General features: G+C 40.3%; 1 protein-coding gene across 2 annotated transcripts in view; it reads left to right on the plus strand.

Moving 5' to 3' along the window:
• Positions 1-16000, plus strand: part of WDR33 (WD repeat domain 33) — a 73317-nt gene that overhangs the window by 43169 nt on the left and 14148 nt on the right. Inside the window, exons 7-15 of one of the 2 annotated variants that reach the window (XM_008050566.1) lie at positions 8210-8336; positions 9407-9561; positions 9663-9741; positions 10514-10624; positions 11152-11246; positions 11450-11536; positions 11765-11904; positions 12769-12921; positions 13551-14639. In XM_008050566.1, the coding sequence (XP_008048757.1) occupies positions 8210-8336; positions 9407-9561; positions 9663-9741; positions 10514-10624; positions 11152-11246; positions 11450-11536; positions 11765-11904; positions 12769-12921; positions 13551-14639 (2036 nt within the window). Of the gene's footprint in view, positions 1-8209; positions 8337-9406; positions 9562-9662; positions 9742-10513; positions 10625-11151; positions 11247-11449; positions 11537-11764; positions 11905-12768; positions 12922-13550; positions 14640-16000 lie in introns of those variants that run through there. The other variant, XM_008050567.1, reaches the window with a different exon arrangement.

Here is a 16000-nt window from a genome sequence, read left to right on the forward strand (position 1 = left end):
AGCCTTCCAAGTAGCTGGAACTACAGGTGTGCGCTACCACGCCCAGCTGATTTTTGATTTGTTGTAGAGATGAGGTTTTGTCAAATTGCCCAGGTGGGTCTCGAACCCGCGGGCTCAGGCAATCCACTCACCTCAGCCTCCCAAAGTGCTGGGATTACAGGCTGAGCCACCGAGCCTGGCTTATTTATTTATTTATTTTTGAGTTGGAGTCTCACTCCGTTGCCCAGGCTGGAGTGCATGGCATACTCATGGCCACCCCAGCATTGACCCACTGGGTTCTGGTGATCCTTCTGCCTCAGCCTTCCAAGAAGCGAGAACTACAGGCACACATTACTATGCCTGGCTAATTTTTTTGATTTATTGTGACAAGGTCTCGCCAAGTTGCCTAAACTGGTCCCAGACCCGCGGGCTTAGGTAAGCCATTCGCCTCGGCCCCCCAAAGTGCTGGGATTACAGACTGAGCCACCAAGCCCCAACCCCAAATTATTTTTTTGTATAACTTAGAGATAGGAAGGAATGCAGAAATTGTGACGTACAAGCACCTCAATTATAACTGAAAAAGTGAAAGTTGATTTATAATTGCAACAAAACTAAAAGGACCATTCTGCCACGTTGGATGTTCTATTTAGTGAGGTGAAGAGAGGACTGGATCAACCGGAAGAAGATCCAGACCATTTTTCCCATCACTATCTTAACATCTTTATGCCTCAGTGTTCTCATCTCTTAAAATTGTATGGCTGGATGATTTTGCAGGTCTTCCCCAGATCCAAAATCATTTAAAGATGATTATTGTTGTTACAGCCAAGATAGTGAATAAGAGTAATATGATTATGGAAATTTTAAGAGAAACTTTCTTTAAGGCCAATTATTCTCCAGTAGGACTTTGTGTGATGATGGAAATGTTTTGTCCAATATGCTGACCACTAGTCACATGTGACCACTGAGCACCTGAAATGTCGCTAATATCACTGAGAAACTAAACTTTTTTTTTTTTTTGGAGTTGGAGTCTCACTTGGTCGCCCAGGCTGGGGTGCAGTGGCATGCTCACAGCCACCTCAGCGTTGACCTGCTGGGCTCAGGCGATCCTTTTGCCTCAGCTTTCCAAGTAGCCAAACCTACAGGCATGCAGCTAATTTTTGATTTATTGCAGAGACGAGGTCTTGCCAAGTTGCCCGGGCTGGTCTCGAACCCATGGACTCATGCAATACACTTGCCTTGACCTCCCAAAGTGCTGGCATTACAGGCTGAGCCACTGAGCCCAGCCGGAACTAACTTTTAATTTTATTAAAACAAATTCAAATAGCCACATGTGGCTTGTAGCTACTATGGATAGTGCAGCTTAAATTGTTAAGTATTTGTGTTCAGAAGGAATTCTATATAGATCTAAGACAGTCTTATTCTTTGTATAGTAATTTACAACTGGAATCTCTTAATTCTAGAATTTTGCTATTTCATCTCCAAGTCTCATAATTGAAATCTTTCTTCAAGTATACTATGCTTCCAGTTACAGTCAGGTATGGATGAGGTCCTCTGACCTTTCCCAGTGATTCTGGATTGGTAACTATATGGCCATGTTACTGGAGCTCTTGCATTCTGCTGAGGATTGTGCATGTCTACTACAGTCTGCCAGTAGATTCCGTCAGCCCCCCGCAGGGTCACACTTTGTGCCTGTGGCAGGCTTTGCAGTATCTGGAGCAGGTTTGGTATTGTTCAGATGTTTTTTTCCCCTGATTTGGAGTCTCACTCTGTTTCCCAGGCTGGAGTGCAGTGACATATGGCCACCACAGCCTCAACATGCTGGTTTCAGGTGATCCTTCTACCTCAACCTTCCAACTAGCTGGAACCACAGGCACAAGCTACCACGTCTGGCTAAGTTTTTGATTTATTGTGGAGACGAAGTCTTGCCAAGTTGGCCAGGCTGATCTCGAACCCTTGGGCTTAGACAATACTCTCACCTCCGCTTCCAAAAGTGCTGGGATTATAGGCATGAGCCACCATGCCTGACTCAAAGTTTTATCTTCAGGTTTTTTTTGGGGGGTGGGGGTGGGGGTGGGGAGGGCTTGATTCTGAGAAGCTTAGTCAAATGCGATTTAAAAAAATACTTTGCCTTTTGTAGACAAGAACTTTCTAGTCTTAAACATTTTAACCATTAGTGATGTTTTTAATAGTACAACAGGTCTCTAGGCTGTAAAAAACTGTTGCCATCTGGGTGAATTTTCCATTAAGTCTGTATTTGTTGCTTCATCATGACAAATACTACCTTCTTGGAACTTCCATGTTTGGGGATCACAAAGAGCCTTGAGTGGTTCATTTTGAGATTCTGTCCCTCACAAACAAAAGGATGTAATTTAATGTAGAGGCATTCTTTAGGGGTAATGTTTGAAATTAATAAACCATGTGTTTTGTGCTTAATAATTTTTCTATGAAATAATTTGTGTAAGATTAACTTTCTATATATGGCTTGCCAGCTCACAAGACCCATAATATCCTTGCAGCTGTACCATGTCCAAGAGCTGTCAGTGGAAAGCTGCATCCTTGCTGAAGCTCTGAAGCACATCTTCCTGGGACCACAGGCTCTGGTTAATTCTGTATTGGCAAATGAAGGCACTGATTGACATCAGTCATTCCTTTGAGTTTTGAATGGAGGGAAACCAGAAGAAGTTGCCACTAAATAAAGCAATGAAAGCACATATAAGAAACATCAAGGAGTACAGAAGAGTAAATGCTCCCCCGCTTTTTTTTTAAAGTGATAAAGCAGGAGTTTTTGAGAGGACAGAAAAGCTCCTACAGTGGGAGGGGACCCGAGGGGGTTGCCCAAATGCTCCTTTTTTATTCCCATACATTTCTCCTTTCTAAAAAAGTATTACTAGTTTATGTTTTCTTTTATATAAATGGGACCATATTATACCTTGCTTTTCTGCCTATATTTCTTAAAGGGCAGGCTTATTAATGTATAATTTACATATGGTAGCATTCCCCCTTTTAGGCATAGACTTGTATAAATTTAGACATAGATACCATAATCAAGATATAGAATGTTTCCAACATCCCAAAAGGGTCCCTATGTCTGCCTCCGTTTTAATAGCTGGGTTGTATTCAATTATATGCCTTTATCTTAATTTCCTAAATAACCCCTCATTATTCTTATTTAGGTTATTTCTTGTCTTGACCATTCAAACAAGTTGCAGTAAATATTTTTGTACATAGTATCTTTTGCAGTCAAATAGGGTAAATTCCTAGCATGGGATTTACAAGATCCAAAGGTAGGTACCTTTAAGATTGTGATGGAGGGCAACCCCTTCGGGTTCCCTCCCACTGTGGGAGCTTTCAATAAATCCTTAAAAAAAAAAGATTGTGATAGATACAGCCAAATGGCCTCCCTCAAGAGTTGCACTAATTTACTTTTCAACCAATTACAGATGCAAGTAATTACTATCTGGCTGGGGATTGTATGTGTCTCTCTTACTAACATTGAGTATCACCAAATTTAATTTTTGCTAATTTGAGAGGGAAAATATTACCTAGCAAAGTTACATTCAGTGGTGTTTTTTCTCATATTAAAAATATACCAGGGTGGAAGTTGGTGTGGGAGGAGAAGGGAACAAAGAAACACAAAAGAAAAACATACCAAAAAATTCATACACACAAAATCTAACCCATGTTATTTATTAAAACCACAGTATCACCCTAGAAGACATGCGAATAGAAAAACTGCATCTTTGTCTCCATTCTCCTAATGTAATTTTCATTTTCTGCTTACTCGTGTCTCTTTTTTGTAACCATACATGTACACTTTAATAATCATCTTTACAACATATGTATAGTTTGTACATGTGTTGTTCTGTTTGCTTTTTAGTGCACATTATTTTATGAGCCTTTTTTCATTGCTTTCAAAATCTTCATTTTGATAGTTGTATGATTATTTTAATTTTTGGCTATAGCAAACTTCATTTAATCATTCCACTCTAAAACTTGTTTCCAAATTTCTGTGGATCTTATTTTGGATCTAAATGTATCAACAATGACATGAGAGGATAGAATTTTATCATTTCACATGGTTTTTGTCATTTCAGTGGAAATTCAGCAACTTTTTCCCTGAAGAAGGAGGCATTGGCATATGAGTTTTCTTCTGTGCTCTTTAATCTTTTTCATTGAAAAATTTATGAAAATGATAATGCACTGCTTGTAAGGATTTCACACCCACTTTCCATTTCTATTAAGTAAATTTAGCAAAATTTTTAAGACTGAATTTTTTCCCAATAGGTCATTCATGTGTTTCAAAACTGAAAAATCACAAAACAATATACAGTGAAAAATCTCTTACCTATGTCCCCCCCAGCTACCTTTCCTGGGAATAGTTAATATTTATCAGACACCTTTATGCATCTTGAACAAATGTGTGTGTGTGCTGTGTGTGTGTCCCTTTTGAAACCACTAATGTTAGCACGCTGTGTGTAGTTTTTCACGTTTTCTCAGGTAGCTTTACTTTATTCCCTGCATTTAGTTTTAAAAGGCAGATGATGCACACATGTTGATCCAAAACAACATAATGTCAGGGCTGAAAAGTGAAGAGTCCTGCTATGTCCTGGTTCCTGGCCTGCTTAGGTGCCGTCCTTCAGTGAGTCTCTGTTTATGAAAGCAGAGAGTAAGTTACATGTTCTTGGTTTTTTCTCCCTTATGGCTCTTATACCTAGCGTTTTGGATCTGAAAAGGCAGTATGGCCTTCTTAGCATACGCCTTCTAGTGTACCCCTTCTGCACATAGTCCTTGAGGACAGAAGTTCTGGGGTCAGGTCCCTGCATTCAGATCTCTGCCACGTATCAGTGACATGATCCTGAGCAAGTTCTTTAGCTTATCTGTGCTTTATAATTTTGATGTGTAAAATGATGAGTTGGTATACATACTTAGAATAGTGCTATACACAAGTATATGTATTTGCTAGTATGATTAGTTGTATTAAGAGCAGTAACCAAAAAATAATATCCAAGAATTAGTGCCAACCAATTTGATTTATATTTGTGATGTGTATGGATAAATTCACGGGATTTCTCACTTGCTTGAATTTTTTTTTTTTTTGAGTCGACATCGCACTCTGTCACCCAGACTGGAGTGCAGTGGCATGCTCAGCCACTGCAACCTGGACCTGCTGGGCTCAGGTAATCCTTCCTTCTCAGCCTTCCAAGTAGCTGGAACTACAGGCGTGCACCACCACGCCCAGCTAATTTTTTGATTTATTGTAGAGATAAGGTCTCATCAAGTTGCACCGGCTGGTCTCGAACCCCTGGACTCAGGCAGTCCTCTTGCCTCCGCCTCCCAAAGTGCTGGAATCATAGGCGTGAGCCACTGCGCCCGGCTTTGCTTGAGTTTTACTTAAATTTTAGAGAACTTCAGGTAACAAAATTAAATCAGGTGAAATATATTTTAATGTTTTTTCTTATGGGTTGGTAGTTTTTTGTTTTTCTGTATACTTGTTTAAAATAAACAAATACCTTAAAACTTAACAAATATACTTTCTCTGTGTAATAAAATTGTGTTAGAGAAGATGAAGGTCGAGATGGCTCTTGAGAGTCAACTTTTTTGTGTAGTGCATTATAATTTAAAACTACTTTCTCCATAAAATCAAATTTGATTGGTTAACATTTATACATAACTATACATAATATTTATTTTTACGTGACAGTGGCCCATGAAGTTTTAAAATTTCTAGGCTACATCATTTTAAGACTGACTCATTAAAGTTTCTTAAAGCAAGCAAGGGGCTGGGTCGCTGAAGTATATTTATATTTCAATTTTTCCATCTTCAATTTTTTTCTCAGGAAAAGACAAAGTAAAAGCAAAACCTTTCTTCCCCTTTCCCACCTTCAGATTCCAGTTATAAATTATATTCATTATATAAAACATAAGAACAGGAAAAACATGGAGAAATAAGAATTGTCTTAATACCATCCCCCAGCTTTATATTATTTCTGTTAACAGTTTGGTGTCTAGACTTCTTGCCTTTTTTCGCTATTAAGATATGCTCACACAGTCACTTATGTTATTGATTTGCATGCCTTTTACAGTGGTTGTACACACTGATTGCCAGCTTTTTTAAAAAAATAAACATAGTATCATGAACATTGTAATCATGTCTATAAATCATTTGCAGGATCATTTATAATAGGTACGCCACTTTTTTTTAGTACATATGCCACATTGCAATTTATTGTTTTTATTTTTTTATTTTTTTTGAGTTGGAGTCTTACTCTGTCACCCAGGCTGGAGTGCAGTGACATGCACCTGGCCACCACAGCCTCAACCTGCTGGGCTCCAGTGATCCTTCTGCCTCAGCCTTCCAAGTATCAGGAACTACAGGCGCGCACTACCACGCCTGGCTAATTTTTTTGATTTATTGTAGAGATGAGTTCTCACCAAGTTGCCCAGGTGGGTCTTGAACCCGTGGGCTCAGGCAATGCAGTTTATTTTGTGTTACGTATTTGTGTCCTATTCAAAGGCACTTAGAAATAAACAAATCCTTTTGGTCACTGAGTGTTTCCTCGTGATAAAATCTGTGACACGGGATTATTAGGTTGTAGGAAATGCCCTTTTGTGTGCTTTGGGTACATATTGCCATACTGTTCTCTAGATATTGTCTTATATGCTTGCCAGCCTGGGGCACTGTGTTAAGACAAACCCATGCCTGTTTGAGATGCAAGTTTCTCCCCTTCTGAACGGGTGCAGATTACTTCCAATGCCTCTATGTCGTCTTTCTTCTCTGCTTCCCTTGGTCTCACTTCTGTATCCTTCTTTCCACCTCAGAATTTCACAGAAGCTGGATTTGATCCAGGTTAAAGAAGGAAGCTCTTTCTTTCTTTTTTAAAAAAATTTATTTATTGTAGAGATGAGGAGTCACCAAGTTGCCTGGGCTGGTCTCGAATGCTCAGGCTCAGGCAATCCACTCGCCTTGGCCTCCCAAAGTGCTGGGATTACAGACGGAGTCACTGAACCTGGCCAGGAAGCTCTTTCAAAAGCCCTACCTTATTCTCGCCTGTTTCTTAGTGCATTTGCTGTATTAAAATATTCTTTGGTACTCTTCGTACAACACCCAATTTTTCAAAAATATTCATTTCTTTCAGTTTTATACATTCTAATTTTCACGTTTGTGACTTTTTTTTTAAAGTAAGTTAATGTATTACATTTGTGAAGTGACCTCATGCTCTACACAAATGTTAAATGAACCATCTCTGGAATCCTGAAGACTAGGTTCAAGTCCCTACTCCTGGTCTTATTGAATAGCTTTGGAATCTAGGATGGATTATTTAACCTCTCCGGTCTTTCTATTTCTTCACTTGTAAAGTGGAAATAATGTTAATACTTTCTTGGGATTTTATGAGGACTTCAAAAGTTGATGCTTATAAGCGCTCAATACACTGCCTAACATAGTAAGCACTCAATAGGTTGGCTTTTATTATCATCTCATCTGATTGTCACAGCATATGTTTGACTTTTTCTTTTTTTTTTTTTGAGTTAGAGTCTCACTTTATCACCTAGGCTGGAGTGCAGTGGCACGCTCATGGCCACCCCAGTGTCGACCTGCTGGGCTCTGGTGATCCTTCTGCCTCAGCTGTCCAAGTAGCTGGAACTACAGTTGTGCACTACCATGCCTGGCTACTTTTTAAAAAAATTTATTGTAGAGATGAGATCTCACCATGTTGCCCAGGTAATCCTCTCGTCTCAGCCTTCCAAAGTGCTGGGATTACAGGCTTGAGCAACTGCATCTGACCTGGAATACTTTTTCTATCTTCACATCTGGAAAGTGGTGGTATCTAAACCTGAATTTAGGACTTTTGATCCATAAGGACTGCCACAAAGTAGAAAAACTGAAGTGTCTATTAATTAGGATAATTGGGCAGAACGTAATTTTAAAAAGCTTTATATACAGGGGCTTCAGAGGTACAGCTTCCAAAAAGCCTTGACTGACCTTCCAGCAAGTAGACAAGAAGATGCACTTAATTCCAGATGAAGAGAACTGTTTCCTGTGCATCTTGGCACAGGAGGAAAGGATGCTGTATCCAAAAGACTTCCAGACACAAAGGCCAAAAGGCTTTAAAAAAAGTCTAAATTGACTGAGCACTGAGATCAAAACATTTAGTAGGTTTCTCTACTTTGGTTTAAATTGCTTTAAATGCATATAACTGATTAGGTTTTTATCCTAACTTGTTTCCGACAGGGCATGGTGCTGATGTGAAATGTGTAGACTGGCATCCAACCAAAGGGTTAGTTGTTTCAGGAAGTAAAGATAGTCAACAGCCAATCAAGTTCTGGGATCCCAAGACTGGGCAGAGTCTTGCAACACTGTAAGTGATAGGAACCCCACCTTGGCCCCTGAATACAGGGGGACAAAGCAGTCTGTATTCTCTTAACTTTTAGCTTTTTCTTCTCTTTATTCCTGAAAAAGTAGTTTAGACAACAATAGACTTGGAGCTATAGACTTCTTATCAATTAAATATAGTTATCTTGAAATTCCTAAAATAAAGCTTGCTTTTTGTTCTGCCACATAGACCTACATTTATTTTGGTTACATGGGAGTTGGGAGGAGGTGGTTATTACTATTCTTGCTTTCTGTCTCTCTTCATCAGAATACCTTTGGCACTGTGTGGAGTTGATGTGTGTGCCCCTTACCACATACAGCCCAGTCTTCTCCATCTCACTACTTGTAAAGAGATGTTTTTCTTTCATTTTTGAATCAGTTCTCACTTTTTATCTACCTTGCTTTCTTACAATGCAGCTGCATGTGTGGTTTCTCTTTGATTATTTGTAAACATTCACAGTGAGATGAATGTGTTAACTTTTTTTTGACCAAGCATCTGTGTCTTGGTCCTTCTGATTGGGAAGTGAACCATATGCTGAGGGAACTGGTTAGAGCAAGGCTGCCTTGTTGCACAATGCTGAGGGCCACACCAACTTAGAATGCCTTGTGAAGGAGATGTGCGTTATGCACACCGTGAGTTGTTGCATTGGCTTTAGTTAAAGTTAACCCTCAAACTATCCAGTGCCCATTTTTACACTTTGTCTTAACGAGAGGAACTTCATTGTCTTTTTAAAACTTAACTGAGCCTTATTGAATATTAATTTATGTGTTCAAATACATCCCCTGCTCACAGATACACCTTTCTGTCCAGTTGATACTCTGCTGCTATTTTAGCTGATTGATGAGGGTCATGCCTAGATAGTGGGCATTATTACTGTCTTTGACCTATTTCTTTCATGTGTACTTTTAATGTAGTCCTGTAATGTTACATGCTTTATTACTTCTAGGCCAAACCTCTTGCCACCTTGATCCATGTGCTTTTTAAAAAATGGCCATTATTTTGATTTATACTGGTTTTGAATTCTAATAGATTGTTTCTTGCTGCTTTGTTTCTAGTCATGCCCATAAAAACACAGTAATGGAAGTGAAATTAAATCTTAATGGCAATTGGCTACTCACAGCATCACGTGACCATCTCTGTAAACTTTTTGACATCCGAAACCTGAAAGAGGAGCTTCAAGTCTTCCGAGGTCATAAGAAAGAAGCCACAGGTCAGTGGCTGTGATATCAGTGCTGCTCATTCTGATGACTCTTACATATAGCATTCTCAGATCCTCATAATTTTGTTTCTTTCCGTGTGTTTGTTTTACAGCTGTGGCCTGGCATCCTGTTCATGAAGGACTTTTTGCCAGTGGAGGTTCTGATGGTTCTTTGTTATTCTGGCACGTTGGGTATGTACAATTTATTATGTGAATGAGTGGTATATTTTATGAAAAGAGCACTTAAATGTGTGCAAACATGATAAAGTTTTGTAATTTTTTTGAGTGTTTGTATGTCTTATATCAGAGACTGCTTGTAGTTCTATTTTGTTAATCCAGGTTGGTATGGAAAACGCACCTCTATTTGCAGATATGGAAGTCATAAAGGAAAAATAAAGTAGATTTTCTAGTTTCTTTTCTTTTGTATGTGTGTGTTTTTTTAAGAGAGAGGGTTTCGCTCTGTCACTGAGGCAAGAGTGCAGTGTTGCAATCACAGCTCACTACAGCCTTGAACTCCCAGCTTAAGTGATCTTCGTATCTCAGCCTCCCAAGTATCTGGGACTACAGGGATATTCCACAGTGCCCGGTTAACTTTTTTCTTTCTTTCTTTTTATTTTTTTGGCAAACAGAGGTTTCACTGTGTTGCCTGTGCTGGTCTCAGACTCCTGGTCTCAAGCGATCCTTCTGCTTTGGCCTCTCAAAGCACAGGGATTACAAGCATGAGCCACTACGTCTGGCCTCTAGTTTCTTATTGGTGAAATAATGCTTAAAAAATTTTTCTCTCTAAAGTGCTCTTTGGATAAAAGGTTAAATTTCTGATAACCGGCCAATATCCCTAAAACATGTGGAATTGACTAGATTCAAAGTAACAGGCTTTGTTAGCTTTGTTTCAAGGCTAAAAGAAAAAATGTTTTGTGTGTGCAACTTTTGTGAAAAAAGACTTCTTTTTTTGGTGCTGTTGCAGGGTAGAGAAGGAAGTAGGTGGGATGGAGATGGCACATGAAGGAATGATCTGGAGTCTGGCTTGGCATCCTCTTGGACACATTCTCTGCTCAGGCTCAAATGACCACACTAGGTAAGCTTTATAATGAAATAGCAAAGAAGTCTTTTCAAGGAGCAACAGGAAAAAAAATTGTGTATATTTATTTTAATTTATTGATTGATGTATTGATTTCTATTCCAGTTTATTCTGGAAACAATTTTGTAGTAGTTTACAAATATTTATACTGCAATAAGGAGATTGAGTATTGAATATGACTTTGTGTACAAAATCTTATGCCATTAAGACATACAACCCAATTACTACAATATGTGCAAAGTGAAACAGTAAGCTTGCACTTTGATGAGAAGGGGATATAAAAATCAGTGGCTGCGAAGAGCATGATGTAAGCAATAAAGTTTATGAAAATGGAAAAAAGAATATGACTTTGGTTATTTGAATTTTGTTTTGCCTTCTGATTAAAAAAAAAGGCTCCATATTTTAATTTTTTAGGAGAAAGACATTGTAAGAATTTGTGTGTTTACCAAGGGGTTGCTTAATACTATTAATTGCCTAGGATAACATTGAAACCATCCTTCCTTTCTTTCCTGTTACTTTGACAGCAAATTCTGGACTCGAAACCGACCAGGTGACAAAATGCGAGATCGATATAATCTAAATCTTTTACCTGGAATGTCTGAAGATGGAGTGGAATATGGTGAGACTCTTGCACATTTATCTTTCTTTGAAATCTGATATTCTGCTAAGAAGTGTTAGGTGTTGGGAAGAGTATACAAAGCTAATTTTAATTTTATAGTTTATAAATCACCAGTGATATGATTAATTTTTATAAAGCATTAGCCTTTTGGCCACTACTTTTTATAAAATCTCTATTGACAGTGGGTGTATTATTATTTATAGATGACCTTGAACCTAATAGTCTGGCAGTAATTCCAGGAATGGGAATACCAGAACAATTAAAACTGGCTATGGAACAGGAGCAGATGGGTAAGATAAGTTATATATATATATACACATACACATTTTATTTTTATAAAATTTTTCTGGACCTGTTTCTTACCTTCCTGATAACTTATGTTTAAATGCTACAATGTTTTTTTGTTGATAAAAGTGGAGTAAACTGAATAATTTTTAACACTTCTTCTTCTACAGATGTGTTCATTGATCAAATGACCAGTTCCTTAAGAAGTGAACTGCTTTTCTTTATGGTTACAGGGAAAGATGAATCCAATGAAATTGAAATGACAATTCCAGGCTTGGACTGGGGAATGGAGGAGGTAATGCAAAAGGATCAGAAAAAAGTACCTCAGAAGAAAGTTCCTTATGCAAAACCTATTCCTGCTCAGTTCCAGCAGGTAAGTAACTAAAAGTGACTCTACTTCATCCATGCACTGGGAGATTATGGTTGGTTAGGGTAACTTAGGTTTTTCTTGGGTTATCTCATCTGTTGAAGGCATTTCTGTACTCTAGACTCTCTTTTGGAACTTTCCTCACATATCCATCATTTTTAGACATAGTTCCTGTCTGCCACTTTGCAGTTGGATTGAGTTTCTTCTTTATCCTGATATGCTCATCTTCCATGCCATCAGAGAAAGGAGGAGAAAGAGGCATGGATCAGAGAGAATGTGTTGGTTCTTCTCCATTGCTTATCTTCTGTTTCCTAGTTGTTCCCTCAACTCAAAGTGTGTGTGCCTCACAAAGTGTGTGAGGCTCACAAGCTTTGCATTCTGAGTAAAATGTAGTATCTTGTAGCTTTTATCACTTCAGTATTTGCTACTTAGTAATGCATCTGCCTAATGCCACTCCCATGTCACTGAGTATTAGCATTAGAAATAAACAGTTTGGGAGGCTGAGGTGAGTGGATTGCCTGAGCCTGAGGGTTCAAGACCCACCTGGGCAACTTGGCGAGACCTTGTCTCTACAATAAATCAAAAATTAGCCATGCAAGGTAGCGTGCGCCTGTAGTTCCAGCTACTCGGAAGACTGAGGCAGAAGGATCGCTGGAGCCCAGCAGGTGGAGGCTGCGGTTGCCGGGAGCGGCCACTGCACTCCAGTCTGGGCGACAGAGTGAGACTCCAACTCAAAAAAAAAAAAAAGAAAAAGAAATAAACACAGTTCAGCATGCTGTATTGAGTAGATAACATTGTAGAATGATCTTTTCATTCTGTAATTGTGATTTTCATACTTGGGGTATATTTTAATATTCCCTTTTTTCCAAGGCTTGGATGCAAAATAAAGTTCCAATTCCTGCTCCAAATGAGGTGCTGAATGACAGAAAAGAGGACATTAAATTGGAAGAGAAGAAGAAAACCCAAGCAGAGATTGAGCAAGAAATGGCCACATTACAGTACACTAACCCACAACTTCTTGAGGTGTGTGAAGCTTTAGGGGGATTTCAGACGATCTAAGCATGCAGTGGTGCATTTTTTATTGATACGCTCTTAAGGAAAATGGAAGGCCTCTGCTATGGTTCTGGTAATCACCACCACTCCTTGTTGCTCTATTAGGAGATTAATGTCCAGAAGAATCCAGTTTCTTAAACTTTTAAATCAGATCAGTGGAGCAGTAAGTAGGCCAAAGTTAAATATACATTTTTTAATAGAAAAATTAAAACCAATATAGTTTTAATTTGAATTCATCATAGGTACAATATATTTATTTTTCTGTCAGCTCATAGGACAGGTGGCTTGTTCTTATTTTTCCCACCTATGAGAGTTACAAAGAATGACAAAGTTCTGGGCTTCCCTGATGAGAATGCTGACTGTGTTCCAGCACCTAAAAAGTAGTAGTCTACAGGGAGTCTGGAAGCCTCAGTGCTGTGAAGTTGTGTGTGCCCTCACAGTGCTTGAGTAGTCCATAGATCTAATCACCACTGGGGCAATAAGAGGATGCACTATGTGTATTTTGAGGTCCCCCTAACAGAATATGTGATAATAATATTGTCATTTTTGAGGGCTCTGGTTTATTTGTTCAGCATGCTTTTTTCTTTCTTTCCCTGCAGCAACTTAAAATTGAAAGACTTGCGCAGAAACAGGCTGAGCAAATTCAGCCTCCTCCCTCATCTGGCACTCCTCTCCTCGGACCCCAGCCCTTTCCAGGACAAGGTCCAATGTCTCAGATTCCTCAAGGTTTTCAACAGCCTCATCCATCTCAGCAGATGCCAATGAACATGGCTCAGATGGGGCCTCCAGGTCCACAGGGACAGTTTAGGCCCCCTGGACCCCAAGGACAAATGGGACCACAAGGTCCTCCACTGCATCAGGGAGGTGGGGGGCCACAAGGATTCATGGGACCACAGGGACCTCAGGGCCCACCCCAGGGGTTGCCACGGCCTCAGGACATGCATGGGCCCCAAGGTATGCAGAGGCATCCTGGACCTCATGGCCCTTTGGGACCTCAAGGGCCACCTGGACCACAGGGTAGTTCTGGTCCTCAAGGTCATTTGGGTCCTCAGGGTCCACCTGGCCCACAGGGTCACATAGGCCCCCAAGGTCCACCTGGCCCCCAGGGTCACTTGGGCCCACAGGGTCCCCCTGGTACTCAAAGTATGCAGGGACCACCTGGTCCCAGAGGAATGCAAGGGCCTCCTCATCCTCATGGGATACAAGGCGGACCCGGGTCTCAAGGGATCCAAGGCCCGGTGTCTCAGGGACCTCTGATGGGACTGAATCCAAGAGCGATGCAGGGGCCTCCAGGTCCCCGGGAGAATCAAGGTCCTGCACCTCAAGGGATGATGATGGGCCACCCGCCTCAAGAGATGAGAGGGCCTCACCCTCCAAGCGGACTGCTGGGACATGGCCCTCAGGAAATGAGAGGTCCTCAGGAGATGCGAGGCATGCAGGGGCCTCCACCCCAAGGGTCAATGCTGGGCCCTCCTCAGGAATTGCGAGGGCCTCCAGGCTCACAAGGTCAGCAGGGGCCACCCCAGGGCTCTTTGGGACCTCCACCCCAGGGTGGCATGCAAGGGCCCTCTGGACCTCAGGGACAGCAGAATCCGGCAAGAGGGCCACATCCATCTCAAGGGCCAATACCATTCCAGCAGCAGAAAACACCTCTGCTAGGTGATGGACCCCGGGCCCCCTTCAACCAGGTATTTCTTATTTCCAACTTACAGGCATTGACACATTGGGAAAATATACTCTGCACTAAAGAGGTACTGCTGAGTATTGTGAACACAGTCTCAGCTGGGTATAAATGTTTCTCGGGTAGTGACAATGGCTTAAGATACTAGCATCCTGGCTGAAGAAGAACATCATAAGAATGATGAGTTAGATTATACCCCTATTAAGTAGATCTTGATATTAGTCTTCTTCTCACTTTTTTATTTTTTGAATAAGAGTTTCTTCTAGGAAAGACCAGGTCTCATTTGAATACAGTTGATAATTGTCACAGGGCTCCAAGAGAGCTGTAAGCCTGAGGAGGAAGCATGGAGCATGGTAGCAGCTCTGAGGCTTTCGTGCCCCTCTTTCATGCACCTCTTTCTGGTGCCTTGACTTTGTAGCCTGGTGTCCCAGGGCCTGCCAGCCACCAAGCCACCTCTGACTTGTCTACTGGCTCCACTTTTAAAGACAATATGGGGTATTTAACTCATGATTATATTATAGGCTGTGTACTTCAACTATTTTTATTTCAATGAATGCTTTTAGAGATCTGTGATTCTGGAATTGAGTATTGCAAAGTGGTGACCCTTTGAGTGAAATTTTGCTAACGTTGTTTTCAACTCACTTATAAAAGTATTTGCAGGAGGGAGTATTACTGCAGAAATTCCCTTGCCCCTTTTTCGAGGACTCTTTTTGTCAGCCAAGTTTTATTCTTCAGTTACTGTGCTTGGGAGATGGTGTGAGGAGAGTCCAGGTTACTCGGGGCTGAATTTCAGAAAGACTACATGAAGCGTGAATGGATGTAACACTGTTGGGCTGTGTGGTTGTATGTTTCTCTGAAATTTTCCATCTGGAGGCACTATTTGTGTATGAACAACTGAGTTTTGTCCCTGCAGTCAGTTGTGAACTAAAAGTGAATGAGTGAGCTGAAGTTGATGTCCTGGGTAGTCACGTGGCAGGGGATACTACAGATGCTGCATGTAGAGGACATGTCTATTCCTCTTTTTCAAACACCATGGAGAATCTGCAACGTAAAGATAGCCATTGGGCTTACTGAACTAAACTGATTAGCTAAATAAGCAAATTATGTGATATTCTTCAGTAGATCTTCCAGAACTTAAAAATATTAGAGCAATGAAGAATCTGATAGCATTTGAGTTCATTTGCAGATTTTTTATTGGGCACTTTTCAGAATTTAGGATGAATTAAATAAAGTCTAGGATTGCCATCCTAAATTGCCCTAAATCTTGAAGTATTACATATTTTATTAATCCATCGTGCATTTTTGTGTGTGTGTGTTTGTATAATATTTACTTGTTCTAAGTTAATTTTATAATCTTATGGTAACAAG

The sequence above is a fragment of the Carlito syrichta genome, unplaced genomic scaffold (assembly GCF_000164805.1).
Source record: "Carlito syrichta isolate Samal-C Ts95f unplaced genomic scaffold, Tarsius_syrichta-2.0.1 Scaffold151581, whole genome shotgun sequence".
In the NCBI taxonomy this organism is placed as follows: domain Eukaryota; kingdom Metazoa; phylum Chordata; class Mammalia; order Primates; family Tarsiidae; genus Carlito; species Carlito syrichta.